At 35.8% G+C, this 18943-nt stretch overlaps 1 protein-coding gene across 1 annotated transcript in view; it reads right to left on the bottom strand.

Annotated features, from left to right (window-relative positions):
- Positions 1-517: 517 nt before the first annotated feature.
- Positions 518-18943, bottom strand: part of LOC149284439 (hemicentin-1-like) — a 141563-nt gene continuing 123137 nt past the window's right edge. The window contains exons 90-106 of the mRNA XM_089496740.1: positions 18432-18602; positions 17887-18057; positions 16916-17086; positions 16035-16205; positions 15515-15664; positions 15190-15327; positions 14153-14274; positions 13120-13357; positions 12388-12450; positions 10780-10899; positions 10064-10198; positions 5097-5210; positions 4888-5013; positions 4043-4171; positions 3062-3181; positions 2001-2127; positions 518-884 (exon numbers count right to left, since the gene is read on the bottom strand). Of these exons, the coding sequence (XP_089352866.1) occupies positions 518-884; positions 2001-2127; positions 3062-3181; positions 4043-4171; positions 4888-5013; positions 5097-5210; positions 10064-10198; positions 10780-10899; positions 12388-12450; positions 13120-13357; positions 14153-14274; positions 15190-15327; positions 15515-15664; positions 16035-16205; positions 16916-17086; positions 17887-18057; positions 18432-18602 (2633 nt within the window). The remainder of the gene's footprint in view (positions 885-2000; positions 2128-3061; positions 3182-4042; positions 4172-4887; positions 5014-5096; positions 5211-10063; positions 10199-10779; positions 10900-12387; positions 12451-13119; positions 13358-14152; positions 14275-15189; positions 15328-15514; positions 15665-16034; positions 16206-16915; positions 17087-17886; positions 18058-18431; positions 18603-18943) is intronic.

Raw genomic sequence — 18943 nt, 5'->3', positions numbered from 1 at the left:
TTTTATTATTGGAGGCCGCAAAACAGATTCACTTTATGCATGGAAGACATAATTAATATGACTGATCCAGGGTTGTTACCATAGTGGTTCTTGTTTGAACCTTAAAGAACAAAAGTTGCATTCTTCAATGTCTACTATTGATAAATGACTTTGCCTCAGTAAGTTGATAGAGAGTATTCAAAAAATGATTTGTTCGTTAAAGATTCTATGAAGCTAGTATTACATGTCATTGGCCCTTATATCTAATAAGCCGAGTAAAGCGAATCATTATAAAATACTATACCAATTTTATTAAGAAAGTGTGCAAAATAAAAATTGACATTTTATTTTATGAGTACTCAAATGTTTATAAAATATCAGATTTCATTTTGGAAATTTTAACATTTGAACTTTTGTGGCTGTGTATAATATTTTCATACGTAGTAAAAAAATCTACAACAGAATCTTTCAAAAGCATTAAATTAGTCGGAACATAGCATTAAAAATACTGGATGGTGTACACAGGCACTGTAGCAATTTAGTAAGGGTATGGAGATACAGAGATATAAACAATAAAGGCAGTCTGATATTCAATGGTCCTATCAATACTGTATGATGAAGCCTTCACTTTCATTCTATAGGTTTCATGCTTTGTAAGAGGCTTGATAGTAAAGACGACTCCTTTCATATTTTCCTCGCGGATAGAAAATGGCAGTAAAGGATCTTCATCGATTATTAGAAATGTTGTCCTAGGGTGTAAGATGCCATCTTGGGTGTATGCAACCAATCGGATTAAGTCTTGATTTGCAGGAATCCCAAATGGGAGAGAGACAAGCTTATACTGTAAAGCATAGGGACTCAGAGCACACTCCAAATCATTAGCTGCGCAATTCTTCAAACAGTACCTGGATGTGAACAAAGACATAAACATACACATAGATCAGTATGCAGATCACTTGATCATTTAATGGCTCTGAGATGTTAGACTTGCACATGTGACCCAAAAACAATTCAAGCAAATTTTGCTTTTGTTCCATTTGTTTTCGGACAAAGAACTTAATTTAGTGCTCTCAGAATTAACCAAATTGGCAGCTGAATAATAGATGTTGTTATTACCCAATCAATGTTACTAATTTATTGCCTTGGGAGGATGAAGGGCAGAGTTGACCCAGCTAGGATTTGAATCTTAGACCCCAGAGTTTAAACAGGCATTGCAGTCAAGGCAATTACCAATTGAGCTATCTCACAGAGAAAGCAGGAGTAGGTAGGAAGAGGGTAAGAGAGAGTGAAAGTGTGTTCCCTTTATGTGTTCTCTTTCTGTTTTGGACTAAAGTGAATAGTATACATTGGGCACGTTGTCTCATATATGTACTTTGGGTTGCTTTATTACTTGGGAATGTGCCCCAGACTATATGTTGTCAGCCTTCTCATGAACTCCACCCACCACAGAAGTTACATATATAAGAAATTGCCGGAATATACTTAGAGGGAACAGCTTTTAGCATAAATTAAATACATTTTGTTTTTAAACCATCTATTACATAAATTGTTTTGGAAATATTTAGTTTAAAAGTTTGCCTTATAAAAAAAATCGATATTGGCAGCGGCCTGTGGTAGAGACGGCAATATCTAATCAGTGTCCTTCACCACAATTGCATGGTCTGCCTGAACCAATCAACAGCAATCAGCAATTTAACGGAGCAGAGATCAATTAATGGTTTTCTGTGAATTTTAATAGGTATATGTTTATTTGAATATGAAAACATCATTACGTGGGCTTATTTAGTGTATAGAACTGTAAACTGTAGGATTTGGGAGTAAGAAGTCAGTTATATAAAATGGCAAGAACAAGAAAACGTATATGATTGTTTATCCATCAATGTTTAATTACCAGTATTGACCATTCTTACAAAAGGTTATAGAATATGTTGGGTTTTATCTTCTTAGATAGTATGAAAATATATTTTTATTATAAAAAAACTTCTATTCCACAACTCATTGTAATCAATACTATACGTTACCCAGAAACAGCGTCTCTCAGATAGTTTGGTGGGCATGGAGTGTCAATGCATTGGTAACTTCCTCTCATGTTGAAGCACATTCGGCTCACACCGCACTGAATGTTTTGCTCAAGGCATTCATCGATATCTATTTGCAGAAAAGGAAGGTAACTCGCATATTTTGTTATTTTTATACAGTTGTACAGACCAAGCAGCGTTCCAAAACTCAACACTGAAATACATGACTTTACGACATTAAGACTCATGAATTTCAAACTCGTTAAACTTTTTTTTGTTTACCATCCAAGAGAAAAAAAAATAAAAATGGAAAAAAGAGATCAAAATGATCCCAGAATCATATTTTTATGGCCATGGTATAAAAGTAATACCATCTGGCTTTAATATGTTCATTATCAAAGTAATAGATATAACAGACGTTGACCCACCCATTATTATGCGTCACAATGTAATGTGTCACTGTCTTACAAACCTAAGAGACAAGGAAAATCTAGACGGCATCAGGGAGAGGTTCTAGCATCTGGGCAGACGGGAATTGTATTGTAACTGTCTTTAGACATCATAAACTAATAATATCAGTTTCTATTTCCTGTATGAAGCCTTTTAATAACAAATAATGCTCTTGGCCATCAACCACAAACTGAACTTAAGAATATAAAACCATGATGGATTACTTGTCTCGTGGTCTTTAGAATTGTGGTAGAAATATAGACCACACAAATATCACAAAAACCATACCCATTCTCAATATTATATTGAATTCCCACTTTGAATTTCCCCCCCAAAAATGTAGCTCACTTCTATGAGTTAGTTCTGTTTATTTTGTTTGTCAAAACCATTCACAGCAAATAGACTAAAATCCCTACGGTATTTATGAAAGTTTGGTTATATTACACAACTCTGTTCCTACATTAGAAATAGCGCAAACAACCATTATGAAACACTTGGTTTTTTTTGTTATTCTTGGCATATGAATATTTTCCATATAAATGTTAGTCTGTGAAATATTTTACCATATTTCTATGCATACATTGCTATAGGCAAATTCAATTGGTTTTGCATACCTTGACATGTTTTTCCATTGGCCATCAGCTGATAACCGGGTGGACACGCACACTGATAGCTGCCCAGAATATTTTTACATTCATGTTGACATACATCTTGCTTTTCACACTCGTTGATATCTGCGTATGAAATCATTTAAAACACGCTTCATAGTTAACAATGTGTTAACTTGCTTAAATCTCTGCACCTGAGGCTTTACGGGTTTACAGGTGAATTAGCTTAAGTTAGTTTTTTCCGCAAAAAGAAATAAATACAGATTCCTGCTTTAGCGAATCAACCTGTGTGTCTTTACACATCAAATTTGTAGATTTAGAAAAACATGAATATTTTGCCAAAATTAGGTTTATAGAGCTTGTGAGGTAAAGGTGCATAAACTTGCTAGTTTTCACAATATTTGATGTAGTGGTTGATATTCCTGGAGGGATAAATCCAATGGCAAATTATTTATGTAAACTGGAAAAATGGTCAGAGTTGTAACAACTGATGTTTAATGTGGATAACTGCAAGATAATGCACCTAGGGGTAATTAGTTCAGAGGAGTTAAAGGTAGGCAGACAATGCAGTAGAGCAGCAGGTAATGCTAGCATAATGCTTGGTTGTATAGCGAGAGGTATTAGCAGTAGATAGAGGGAAGAGCTCATGCCGTTGTACAGATCACTGGTGAGACCTCACTTGGAGTATTGTGTACAGTACTGGATATACAGAAGGATATACATATGTTGTTGAAAGCTCAGAGAAGGGCTACTAAAATGATTCATGGATTACAGGATAAAACTTAGAATGAAAGCTAGATATACGAAAAGGTTAGGAACTAAGGAAAGTATTCAGAGGTTGGGCAGACTAGATGGGCCAAATGGTTCTCATCTGCTGTCACTTTCTATGTTTCTATAGAGACAAGACTGGGTGATGGACTACCTACTTCTCCTGATGTTCTCCAGAACATAGATATTGTCTTTTAATTTATGAAACATTTTACATACCTATACAAGGTTTTCCACCACCTTCTGACTTGAATCCCCTGGGACAGACACAATGATAAGCTCCAAGCGTATTTTCACAGATCTGGTTACTTATACACTGATGTGCATGCTCTCTGCATTCATTGATATCTAAAAAGAAATGGCAAAAACAGTTTCCGGCTATATATGTGAGCCTTGCATAGAGGAATTCATGTTCCAAGGAAATCTTGAAAATAGGATTTTAGTTCACTGTATCTAATGACATGTTCTGGCCTAAGCCTGCTAGGCTGGGGTAGGGGCAGCAGCAAAACAGGAAGCAGATTGCTCTATTTGGTATCAAGCTCCCTGTGTGCTGCTGTTCAGTGGGCTGGTCACAAGAAAGATCTCTTCTATTAGAGGCATTGCAGTAAAGGAGGCAAGTATAGTAGTATGTGTGTGTGTGTGTGTGTGTGTGTGTAAGTAGGTCAGTATGTTACTGTATGTGGGTAGGTATGTTAGTTCATGTGTGTTAGTATGTGAGTGTTTGTGAAAATATATGTTAATATGTTAGTGTGTGTAAGCATGTTAGTATGTTACTGTGTCTCGCAGGGGGGCCCTGGCATTTTTTCTTATGTCAGAGGTAGTAGAGGGGCAGTAGAGTGTGTGTATGTGTACTGTACTGTTGTATGAGAGTCAGTGTGTGTATTTTGTATATAAGACACACACTGACTCTAACACTATACATACTGAATATACACACATACTATATATATATATATATATATATATATATATATATATATATATATATATATATATATATATATATATATATATATATATATATATATAGACATAATTAGGATCATCATTCCAAGAAAACTCACCAACACATGATCCATTTTCTGCTTTTGTGAATCCACTAGGGCAAAGATCAATGCACTTATAGCTACCACGTGTGTTTTTGCATAATTGATCTCGTCGACACACATTCTGACGACATTCATTCAGATCTGTAAATAAATACCAAATATTTCCATGAAATCCATCATATAACATACTTGCTCCGCTCCTCACTACAATAAAACAAACATACCAAAGCATCGTTTGCCTTTCAATTGATAACCTGGGTCACAACCACAGTGATAACTTCCAATATTGTTGAAGCAGCGCTGATGGCAAGGGTTGGATTCCTGGCACTCATTAATATCTGTGGAAAGCCAAATAGAGCTTGTCAAAGAATATTGTTTTATTACCACAGTAATGAAGTCAAGGCAACCATTGCAAATTTAAAAACTTAAAAAAAAAAAGTCTGATGTCCATATTTTGCAAACTTTAAAGCCTTTTAGTGCCAGGGGTTGGGACACATTTTTCCCTGTGGGACAATTTTCATAGTCTTGCTATACTAATATTTTAGTGACAAACATATAAACACTTTACCAAGGGGAAATTAATAGATGTATACATACAGGGGCGTAACAATCATGACTGGGCCCGACACTTTAGGGGGCCCAGGTGACCCCTGAGACCACTTTAAAGAGTATAGATATCCAAGTTATCCATGGAAGAACAGCCCCACAGAAGATCTGAGTCTCTACTGTGGCAAGAAGGGTCATATTTCAAGACTATGCCCCAATTAGTGAAAAACTCCTCCATCTAGGTCTAGAGAGAGAGAGAGCTTCTCCTAGGTGATCTCTTTTTGTCTCCTCAAAAAAAAGAAAGATTAATGCTTCCTGTTACCCTTTGAATCGTACGAGAACTCCGTATCCGCATCTGCCATGGGCTGCATTGTTCGTCATCAACATAAAGTTTGCTAACAAGTATAACGCTCCTCTCCTATTTTAACTCCTATTGAGGTTAAAGTCATTGATAGGTATCCATTACATCCTGCCTCTATCACCCTATCATCCTCTCCTCCTCAGTGTGGGCCATTGATCATCCTACTCCTCAACATACTCTGGACATTGTGTTGCAAGAGTTTTGGTGGAATGTTTCTCTAAGATGTCTTGTTACGTCTCTTTACCTAAATTACCCTCTGCTCCTGAATTGGTACCTATTTTTGTTAGAGAAATTGTTTGTCCTTATGGTCTTCCTGTTCAGTTTGTATCGGATCAAGGTGTCCAGTTCACAGCCCATTTTTGGAAGTTGTTCACTTGTTGGTTATTTATCTGGCTTTCTCATCTCCATACCACCTTCAGACCAATGGTATCACAGAAAGAACTAATCAGTTGTTGGAACAATTCCTCTGGCTTTTTGTGGATAATCCCCAGTCTATTTGTACCTAATTCCTTCCTTGGGCCAAATTTGCCAGAAATAATGTTTCTCATGAAGTCTCTAAAGTCTCCCTGTTATTTTGTAATTTCGTATTTCATCCTGTATCTCTACCTCCTTTGCTTATGGAAACCCAAGTTTCTGCTGTTGATTACCGTACTTGCTTGATTATAAAACGAGCCCCCAAAATTTGAATCTTAATTTAGAAAAAAAAGAGAGCCTTCCCCATAGGAAAAAAGTTTTACTAGTAAATATTACAGCATTTGCTCGATTATAAAAAATGAAAAATAACATAAAATCTAACTTAATACAAGTTGGTGAGGAGAATTTATAGTCGGTTTGGGTTACAGTACAATTTGGCAAAAGTAAAGTAACTCGCATAGGTGTGATTAATAGACCCCCAGGACAAGTAGAAGAACTAGATAATCTACTAGTGGAGGAAATAGCTAAAATGACAGTGAAAGGGGATGTTATAATCATGGGTGACTTTAATCTCCCTGATGTAAACTGGAAAACGAAAGTAGCTGGTTGTACCAGGAGTGCGGATATTCTAAACTCCTTACTGGGATTATCTTTAAAACAGGTAGTTGAGGAACCAACTCGTAAGGAGGCCATATTGGATTTAGTGTTCACAAATGGAGATTTGTTAACAGATATTTCTGTAGGTGAAAGTTTGGGATCTAGTGATCATCAGTCTGTGTGGTTTAATATACGAACAGTGACTGAGTCACACCACACAAAAACAAAAGTTTTAGCTTTTAGAAAAGCTGAGTTTTCTAAAATGAGAATATGTGTAGAGGAGTCATTATCACACTGGGACAATTTAAATGGCGTTCAGGAGAAATGGGATTTTGTAAAAGCTGTTTTATTGACGATAACAGAAAATTGTATTAGGCTGGTCAGTAAGAGTAAAAAATTTAAGAAACTGCTGTGGTACTCTGCAGAAGTGGCCAAAATCGTGAAAGACAAGAAGTTAGCCTTTAGTAGATACAAAAATACCCAAAGTGAGGAAGATAGACAGATCTATAAAATTAGGCAGAAAGAGGCAAAGAAAGTTATAAGATCTGCCAAATCACATGCAGAAGAACGAATTGCCCTCTCAGTAAAAAATGGAGATAAAACATTTTTTAGATATATAAATGAGAAAAGGAAAGTGAAACAAGGATTAGTTAGACTAAAAACAAAAGGAATATATGTAGAAGAGGATAAAGGTTTAGCTGACTGCCTCAATGAATATTTCTGTTCAGTTTTTACAGATGAAAATGATGGAATGGGACCTCAGCTGGGAAAAAAAGACTGAATCATTTGAAATATGTGAGTTTATCGAGGCGGAAGTTCTACTTCAGTTGTCTAAGGTAAAGACAAATAAGTCGATGGGGCCTGATGGGATACACTCCGAGTTATTAAAAGAGCTTGGGGGTGTACTAGCAAAACCGTTAACTGATATATTTAACGAATCATTGGTAACGGGAGTTGTCCTAGGGGATTAGAAAGTAGCGAATGTTGTGCCCATTCACAAAAAAGGCAGTAGGGAGGAGTCGGGCAACTACAGGCCAGTTAGTCTTACATCTGTAGTGGGGAAATTAATGGAAACAATGTTAAAGGAAAGGATTGTTGAACATCTGAAGTCACATGGGTTTTCCTCAGGAAGATCTTGCCAAACAAATCTTATTGATTTTTTTGATTGGGTGACTAAAGTAATTGATCAAGGTGGTGCAGTAGACATTGCGTATCTGGATTTCAGTAAGGCCTTTGACACTGTCCCACATAGAAGACTTATAAATAAACTGCAATCTCTGGGTTTAGATCCCAATGTAGTTGAATGGATTAGGCAGCGGCTGAGTGACAGACAACAGAGGGTTGTAGTGAATGGCGTATATTCAGAACAAGGTCTTGTTACCAGTGGGATACCTCAGGGATCTGTACTTGGACCCATTCTCTTTAATATTTTTATTAGTGATATTGCAGATGGACTTGATGGAAAGGTATGTTTATTTGCTGACGACACAAAAATTTGCAACAGGGTTGATGTTCCTGGAGGAAGAAGCAAAATGGCAAACGATCTAGGAAAACTGGAAAAATGGTCAGAGCTGTGGCAATTGGCATTTAATGTAGATAAATGCAAAGTAATGCACCTGGGGCATAAAAACCCAAGGGCAGAGTATAGAATATTTGATACTGTCCTAACCTCAACGTGTGAGGAAAGGGATTTAGGGGTAATTATTTCTGAGGATTTAAAGGTAGGCAGACAATGCAGTAGAGCAGCAGGTAATGCTAGCAGAATGCTTGGTTGTATAGCGAGAGGTATTAGCAGTAGATAGAGGGAAGAGCTCATGCCGTTGTACAGATCACTGGTGAGACCTCACTTGGAGTATTGTGTACAGTACTGGAGGCCGTATTTCCAGAAGGATATAGAAATGTTGGAGAAAGTGCAACTAAAATGGTTTATGGATTACAAGATGAACCTTACTAGGACAGGTTAAAGGATCTTAACCTATATAGCCTGGAAAAAAGACGGGACAGGGGGGGATATGATAGAAACATTTAAATACTTCAAGGGAATCAACAAGGTAAAGGAAGAGAGTTTATTTAAAAGGAGAAATACTACCACAACAAGAGGACACAAGCATAAACTAGAGGGGCAAAGGTTTAATGGTAACATCAAAAAATATTACTTTATGGAAAGGGTAGTGGACGCATGGAATAGCCTCCCAGCAGAAGTAGTAGATGTTAATACAGTAAAGTCATTTAAGCAAGCATGGGATAGGCATAAGGCCAAGCTAGATATAGGATAAGGGCAAGTACTAAAGGAAAGTACTCAGAGGTTGGGCAGACTGGATGGGCCTACTGGTTCTTATCTGCCGTCACTTTCTATGTTTCTATGTTTCTATAAGATGGCCCCCCCAAAATGTGAATATTAATTTAGAAAAAAAGAAAAAGCCTGAATAAATATATTTATTTATATTTCTAGTAAATATTAATTCACATGTAAACTATTTTTTCATATTTAATAAAAACTATGATTTAGAAAAATGCATTTTTGTTTTTATTTCCTTTTATTTGCCAACCTGCCCCCCAGTTATGCACATCTGCCCCACGGCTTGCTATAAGTAGACAATACACATGTCCACAAGTATGTTAACCTTTTGCATGTTGACTAGTGTTTTGAGGGCTACAACTCTTGATTCAAGGTGAGATGATGGAAGTTGTCAGTAGAGGTTGGCAGGAGCTGGCAAAGAAGACCCTCCTGAAGTATGTGGTTACCATCCTGGGTTCACTTTGCCAACCATGCATCACATACATACTTAGCACTCAAACGGTTTACTTTGTCTTTTTAATAACACAATATCATATTCTACTAGATTATTATTTTCTTGTCAACAAATATTCATAAATGGATCAATAATTGAGAGAACCTGTATTTTGATAAGTTTAGGTAATATGATTAAAGAAGATTTCTGGAACTCCTCTAATTACAGTGAAAAATCAGTTACTGTAAACTTTGGTATAATATATACTCAATAATAAGCATGTTTGATTTAAAACTAAACCATAATGACACTTTTAAATAAAGGTTGTACTATTTTGTACTTGAGTACCTTATGTGAATCTAAGACAAGAAAAAGTACTGATTAAGGTCTGTACATCAGGAATAAAGTGCAGACTGCATACAATTCTAATTTTCAGTACATATTAGAATACAATTAAACGTATTATATGGGAGTAAATAAAAGGTGACAAAGCCTTACCTCACTGGTAAGACAAGGTGATATAGGTAATTTCAGTACATACCATGACAACTCAAGCCATTATAGGAAGGTCTGAATCCTACTCCGCATTTCACTGTGCAAATGTAAGAACCAATTGTATTTGTACACTCCTGATTTTTACGGCATGGAAAATCCTCTGATGTGCATTCGTCTACATCTAAAATATAAATGTAAATCATTCTGAAAAATATATTCACAGTTTAAAAAGCTTTTGTTTTGGCATGATTTGACAGCCAAACAAACAAATCTACTGTATGTCCTTATTATTTGTCTCATTATGTATGCATTATTATGCATGGCAGCACTGTGTAAAGTATGTGTCACATTAAAGTGGTAATAAACCTTTATTTGCCCTTTAGACCCCCCCCCCATAACTGTCGAGAGAATGCTTTATGGACACAGTCCGCTCCTATAAGAATGTTGACTTTTGCGGAAGGATATAACCCAGTTGTAACATTCAGTTCAGAGCTAAAAATCTAATTTTGCTTGAACAATGAATGCATGTAAAAGTACTTTGGGATTTTATATGCATCTTCTAACATCCCCCCAATGCATTTGCAAGGAATATACTTTGAAAATTTAAGGGGACCTCTCAGAAGTATCATATGCATTAAAGTGCATATGATGGCTGTAGTTCCTTTTAATAAACTGTGAATGTGAAGAAGATCCCGTATTTTGTCTGGGAAAAAATTGCCTGGCTCTGTACAAATGGCTACAAATTGTTAAAGTTTATCTTACCATCACATGTTCTTCCATCCACTGATATGATAAGACCTTTTGGACACGAGCAGTAGTAACTCCCCATAATATTATGGCATGAATGAGAGCACAGGTTGTGAATGGCGCATTCATTGTCATCTGCAGGTATTCAAAACAAGTTATTAAACTTTTCTAGGCTGAACCACATTGGCAGAAAATGTAGTAGTTTAATAATTCTAAAAGTAAATTGAGTATTATAGTATTATAATTGTATGATATATTTGACTTCCATGTGATTCTAGGCTAATAGGGTATTACAAAACAACAGATCAAATTATATTTCTGCACCTGAACCTTCCACTCTTTATTTCCATAAATGTTTTATTTGTATAATGAAATACATTACACAAGCCCAAGAATGTTCCTGCATCTGCTCATCTTCTCATTATTAAATCTGGCTAACAGCTCGGCTGATGATGGATTTAGTCATCATAATATTCTGCTACCATGGCCAAACACATTTTTCTTTTATATATAATGTAAAATCTGCTATTAATTTGTAACAGATAACAAGCACCAACCATGATTAGTTGCCAGTTCAATTTACATAAAATCATGTCCTGGTTTGTTCTCTAGATTTCTAAAAATGACACTGTTGAGTTGAGTAATAGTTCAGTACATTTTCTGCATCGTGTGCCAGTTCCTGCTCACTAACTTGAGAATAAGGTCATTTTCATCGCTCAACTAATTATCCCAAGACCTAATTACAAAAAGACCCACATGGTCTACATGTTGTATCATATTAATATAAATTTGTAAAGCTATAACACTAAAAAATGATCTGCCATCCCTGGACTTTCTAAGCATCATGAAATTTGTAGCAAGTGTTAAATGGTGCATGTCATCTGGCCCTGAGACAAGTCCACTGGCTATATTCAGGAAGTATGAAGCCAATTCTTTTTGTGGTGGTAAACTAAAAGTTTTTTTTTTATGAAAACAGTATGATCATAACACAAAAGGAATAGTTAGGGCCTGCAACTTCATTTATAAAGATTACTCAAGAAGAAAGGCAGGTGCATCAGAATTAAACTACGGTAATTATAATAGTTAAATATCATTTGGCTGTATAAAATATGTGCAAGAATCCAGAATATTTGAAATCTGTAGCCAGATAATAATTTCACACTGTTCTATCTACACATACAGAAAATAAGGTGTTTGTTTATGTTATGGACAACCTCCAATTTAAAAACTCTATATTTAAAATCACATAGCCAAAAATAAGTCATATGGGCTGATCATTGCTAGAAATAGTCTTTTGATTCACACATATTTTCCCTTCAGTTGTCTAAAATGCGTGCCAGATTTTTTAAAATTCATTTTGAAATGCCAAAAAAGGGTTAACAATACTATAAGCTATTCATAAACTGAAAGAATATTTTCTCAAATCGATGGATAAATATTAGGCTTTAAAAATACAATACTATTCAGTTTCCTGGTGTAATTCTGTTCATATAGTCTTTGTATGACGGGCATCTAGACTTTCTGAATGTTCAAATAAATAAAATAATGTATTTTTCAAACTACAATATTAGTATATAACCTTAAAGTATGCAATATTATTACAGTATATTTATTTTTTATTACCAGCACAGAATAATCCAGAGGCATCAAGACTAAATCCTGAAGGACATCGGTTACTCAGGTCACCTTTAAAATAAATAAACCAAATTAATCCTAATTAATGAATTTTGCATTGGTTTAGCGTGGCTGATTATATAAAATGTAAACACTCCAGAAAGACACATTGTACAACTCTATGTAATATGATGTGCTGTATAAAACAATAAATAATAATGATGATAATAAATAAATAATAATAAATTTTTCTTCAAATTGGTAAAATGTGTGCTACTGCTGTATAAACCAATGGATTGCTACTGCAGACTGGGCCAGATGCCACTAGAAGTGCTCTTTATACATACTGTAACCCTCAATGCGTGCTTTATATATACAATATATTTATATATTACATATATTTCAATTTATGTTCCTTTGATGACTGTTATAGTCAACAATCACTAGGGTCAAAAATCTATGAAGGGCCTTTTGTGTTTCCAGTGCATAGTATCAGGGTTCTGGATTGAAGGACCTATTCTAATTGCTAGGGCCCACTCTCATGTTATGCTAGCTGTCAAGTTCCGGATCTGCCTAGCTCCCAATTGATACATGTTGACACTGCTTTTGCATCATGTTTATTTACCTTTGCCTTTACTTTATGTTGACAGTACCCGACTTATGACTTAAAAAGACATGTTTCTTTAAACTTCTGTTTTTATGCATTATGCCACACAAAGGTGTTTTCTCTAGGAAACAAACCTTTAGAGATAGAAGCATGAATCTGGAAACTAAGAGATTCCTCGACTTGATCATAATCTGCTTCAATAGATGATAGATGCAATGTCTCTACCATAAAAGGCATTTTCCCTTGGTTTTCATTATAATTGATTGTGTGGTTCCAGGTATATGGGACAGTGAGACCGTCCAAGGAAAACATCCTTGTTGAGTAGGCATAGAGTTGCCCAAAGCCTGTCTGAACATACTCTTCTGTGTAATCCTGAAATAGGAAACGATATGTTAAATGACAATTTTGACATGTTGCCATTACAATGTTTATCATCACTAAGTACATTTAGTGGTTATGGTAGAACCAGCATTATCTGATCAACAAATGCAGCTGTAACTATCAACTATCAGCAACTTGACAATTGGTGCAAGATAACACAATGAGGAGGAAAAATAATGCAAATCCCGAGAAACCATGATACCCTTCCCCAAGATATACATAATTGTTTGATTTGTAACCCACACATGTTGCTTATTTAATTGTGTATGGTCATTTCATCAGCATCGCAAAATGTATTTTGTTAAATCAAATGTTTTGTAGGGCGTGCTTTTCTATTTGTATTTTTGTGTATATTGTAGGTTTTTACCAGCTGTCAGGTTTAAGCACCCGACCTACCACACAGGTGGCTCATTAATGGTATCCAGCGAGGGCTTTGAATTGGGTGTGAATCTCAGTGGGTTGGGCATGGTAATAGGATGGGAATCACCAGACTTGGAGTGCTTTGGCATGGTGGTGGGCTACGTTGATTTTTTGCTTCGTTGTACGTACATATTGGTCATTTAAGAAGCACCCACAAATTTGACCTGATACACTTTTTAGGGTGTGCTTCCCCTTTTAGTATATTTTATTTAAATCGGTAACCCAGTTACATACTTATTTTCCTTATTGTAATAGAAATGGAAAACATAGAATTTGGGAAATGTGATCCATTTAAATTAGGTGGTACCTAGATGAGATTTTCCATTCATAGAATTGTAAGTTACAACTTTTGTCTTTTTTTTTTACCTTTAAACTGACATCAACAGAAGACTGCAGTTGCAGAACATAGCCTTTCACTATAGTATCCAGGATGAGGGATCCATCTGAGTCAACCCCATGAGCAGTGTGAGAGATCCCCAAGATTTCTCCTAAAAGTTGAATTATATTACTAATGGTCTTTGCATTAAGTTTATCATACACCAAATGACATTTTTAAGGCTGTGAAAGGCATACACGATACATTGAGGGAGGTTTGTTTGACTTCAGTTTTGCACGTGTGTATATAACATTTCTCTACATTTTTACCTGGAGACAATATTTTTTATTTCGCAGATGCGTGATCTCCTTCACTAATCTCCATCCTAAAATTGGCTCACAAATCACCAACTATTTTTTATTACGTTTCTTGCAACATTTAGATTAACCGTTTTGCTGGGTACATACAAATTTATATTCTTATCCATAAATCTGAGTTCTGGTTCACCCAATCCAACATTAGTTATACAAAGAGTATCCTGAAGAAAGTGGCATATGATGTCAAAGTGAAATAGGAGGAACGATAAAGAGAAATGGGAGAGATGAGCTAAACAAAAAGGAGAAATAATGAGAGAGATATCAAAGAAAAGGAGGGAGAGATAAAAGTGATAGAAAGGAAGATAAAAGTGTAGAGATAGAAAAAAGGGTAAGGTAATGAGAAAGGAGAGAAAGTGGAGAACAAAGAGAAAAAAATGGGAGAGAGGAAGATAATCTGAAGGGGGCAAAAAGAAAGGGGAGAGATAAGGAGAAATTTGAGACATCGGAAGAAAGCGAGATAAAGCGCAAAGGGAGAGATGATGAGAAAGGGGAGGATCAAAGAGAAGGGCGCCGATAACAAGAGATAAGAAAGATAAGGGGGCAATGAGAAAGAGGAAAAATAAGCTGACATACAAGTAACTTACTATACAACTAACCTTGAATGATGCTATAAAACCATGTAATAGTACAATATCACTATTGATAAAATCTAAGGTTCAATGCAAACCTATGTTTTGTCTGGGGTTTTATTGTTAAAAGTTAACACACACCAGTTGCAAACTCTACTTGGGATTCTCTTTTAAATACACCATCCGTCAGAGTATATCCGTTTACCGCTTCCCCTATCTCTTTCGCTACGGTCCAATAAATAGGATTTAAAATGGATACAAGATTTCTCATTGAAGGACCTGGAAAAGACAAATGTCATTATCATGAGCTGCACAAAATGTCTTTAACGCCATGATATCAATACCGAATATTTTAAATCAGATATTTTTTAAATACATTTAGCAAATCTGGACAGTGATATTACTATAGCAAGATGCCTTTGGTTTAAAACATTTCTAATGAAAACGGTTATTTAGGTATACATACCCAGACTTTTAGGGATGTTGGTAAGTTTTGCTGTAATAATTCTAGTTGCTGAATCAGGAGAATCAGTAATTGTTCCATTAAGGAATGCAATTCCAAATTCAACACCATTGATGTTTCCCAACAAATTTCCTCTAACATGCTGTGGTCCTCCTAATATTTAGAAAAAAAAGCTTTGTAAACCTTTTCATTATCATATTTATACTGCTGGCACTGAGCATGATTTTATCCTTCTCACCAATGATACTTCCAGCATTTGAAATGAAAGCTAAACAGAAAATACAAGAATACGTAAATGTGTACACACACATATATATATATATATATATATATATATATATATATATATATATATATATATATATATATATAGTGTAGAATTGTGCTTTAATATTTGACAGTATAGATGAATGTCTAGTACTAATCATCAAGTTACTTATGAAAGGAGGTTCTAATAATTTACCTGCAACCCACAGCGTATACAAATATCTTCTCTCTTTCTAATTGAGATGTTTTAATTTACCTGGACATGAATGAATGTTGCATCTCAATAATTGCATGGAATCCCCAGGGCAGGGCCTACGAGTTTGAGACTGGATAGGATGATTACACAGACGTTTCCGAATCTGTTCACCACCACCGCAAGAAGCTGAACATTTGCTCCAAGCCTCCCAGGAACCCCAATGCCCATCAACTGGAACAAAATACACCATAATGAGAATGACCATATTTATGGCTGTTTACTCTACCAAACAGGCAGCAGAATCACTGCTTAGTTTGCCCATTTGCCAAGTAGAATTTGACACCTCAAGGATTAAATTCAGTATGAAAATAAGAGTGTCAGATTAAATGTTAATACTGTGGACAGCAAATTTAGACATGATTCACTAAATCAGCTGGAAAACATGGTTCTTAACAATCTAAGCACTGGACACATGGTATATTTTACCAACCAACTAGTGAAATCAATTAAGTAGACATAAGCAAACCTCATAATGACCCACTCAATTTTCAAAAAAATGATACACTTAAATGGCTAAAGCAGGAAGAGATCAGCCTGTGCCTGTCAACCTTGAAAATCCATGCAGCTGGCACTTTTGATACTGTTCTTCAAGGTTCACAAACAATACAAATGGTTGGCTATTTGCGGGTTCACTCCCTAGTGTTCCCAATTAAGCGTTTACAGAAACCTGAGATGTGAAAAGCATTTCAGGATTTACATTTCTCCAGATTCATAAACGACAACATCACAGAACTTGATTTTGTTTTTATTTGTTTTTATTTTCTAAGACGGATTTTGGGTAACATGATGTTTTTAATAAACATGAAATATATTTGTAAACACATTGTTTACAAGCTAATGGAATAAAGGTGACGAGTTATGTCTGTTACATAATTACTTACCAGGACACACGTCTGTGTTACATTTGTTTATTTCTGTGTCAGGTCCTGTACAGGCTCTTCCACTGTGTGAAGGTGCTGGGTTGTCACATGCACGATATCTTCTCATCTGGCCGCCATTACATGTACGACTACAGGCTCCCCATGGACTCCATGATCCCCAGTTCCCATGAACTATAATGCAACAACAATGTGTATGTAACTAAACAGCTCCTCATTTATAGGGTTCTGAAGCACACAAAATCATCCTTGAGGTCAAAAAGTGTTGACTGCACTTTAATATAAAATTACTTCCTCAATTTACAGGAATAAAACACATATTGAGCATTCAGAGTTAATTTAGTTTTTTTACAGAGGTGTAAGGCAAAATTATATGCCAAGGCTTTTATTATTTCTCCTGAGGAAGCCAACGTGGCGAAACGCGTCGAAGGATCAAATTGGACTTTATTATACTCTACCTTTCGGTGGACTTTATACACACGCGCCTGCATATGCACTTTCGTGCATGAACTAATTGTGAGCGCATTTTTACTGGTAAATTCGATTTTTACCTTAAGATATTGCACCATTTCAGTTTGTTTTTTAGATTTTACACGAAGAATATTAAAGAATTTATCATACTCCATTCTGATGGGTCTGAATAATCCTTTTCACTTGTGAGTGCAATATATCACCTTCAACTAATATTGATCATACAATCTACACTATATTGTATTGTTTTTCTTCCTTTCATATGTACCTGCGCGCCATACATCTTTGGTTTGTCTATATTTTTACACTTTGAGGAAGAGTGTCGTTTGGGCAGCTGCGGTCTTTTTTGGGAAGTATTATTTAGTGTATATTGATTTACTTATTTCACTTCATTTCACTTTATCACAGCAGCACGTGTTTTTAGGTTTATTCACGGTGTATGGTATAAAGTTGATAAGGTAATTTTTTTATTAGGGTGATATGGAAAAAGGAAACCAACCCACCTGGGCACAGATCAGCATTGCAGAGCTCATGTTCAAGTGCATTGCCTTCACAACTGTGGCCTCCATTCCGTGGAGCTGGATTTGAACATTCTCGAGCTCTTTGGCGAAGTCCTCCACCACAGGACAAACTACAAGGTGTCCAACTGCTCCATATTGACCATTTTCCATCAACTTGTTTCATGCAAAAAAATATAGGCTAAAACCCTAAAACACAACTACATGAATGTTTACAATCAAAATTACCATAACATAGTCAAGTTCTCAGTATAACACCAACCAACTTTATGTTGTGCTTTTCAGATTGTCTGCTCATGCCCAGAACATAATGAGTTTTACAACAAGCTAGGCTAAATATGTATTAGAAATGTCTCAAAAACAGCTTTATGATGTCAAATATATGTTCACGTGTCATTCCCACTTTAGATCAGCCACACTATTTTGTTGTTTGTTTGTTTTTTTAGTTCCTACTATCTGGTTTGGTTTGAAACTTTCTGCAAAACCAAATAAGCCCACCACATCCCTTATCTGTTCAAACAGTTATTTACCTGGGCAGTTCTGATCACTGCATACTTGCATCTGGGTATCTTGTCCTTCACAATATAAGCCATCAAAAGATGGGGGAGGATTATTACACAGCCTTACTCGAGTCTGAGTACCTTGCCCACATGTCTTACTGCATGGGCCCCAGGGTAACCAGGAACTCCACAAGCCATGAACTAATAAAAAGCAGAACATGGTTAGATACCACAGTGTTAATAGAAAACTACATCAGAACGTCAGGAGTCTGTTTTCCTCTTAGTTGAATGTTATTCTTAATGGAAAACAATGGTTTCATATGCTGTCTTTGTATCACCCTTCATTACATGGTTCAGTGGACTGCCTCACACAATTGCTCAGTCCTGGGTCTAGAGTGTCTTTGCATAGGAGATTTGTGGCAGGACACCTGAGCCCATAGCTGACACTCTAGACATTAATAATGAGAATTATCATTATTATTATTATTTATTGTTTTATATAGCGCCATCAAATTCCATAGCGCATGTTCACATATTAGAAC

The sequence above is a fragment of the Sceloporus occidentalis genome, unplaced genomic scaffold (assembly GCF_023333645.1).
Source record: "Sceloporus occidentalis isolate IW3139 unplaced genomic scaffold, rSceOcc1.0.p SCAF_93, whole genome shotgun sequence".
In the NCBI taxonomy this organism is placed as follows: domain Eukaryota; kingdom Metazoa; phylum Chordata; class Lepidosauria; order Squamata; family Phrynosomatidae; genus Sceloporus; species Sceloporus occidentalis.
Note: the sequence above shows the minus strand (reverse complement) of the source record. Positions and strands in the feature narration are given on the sequence as shown.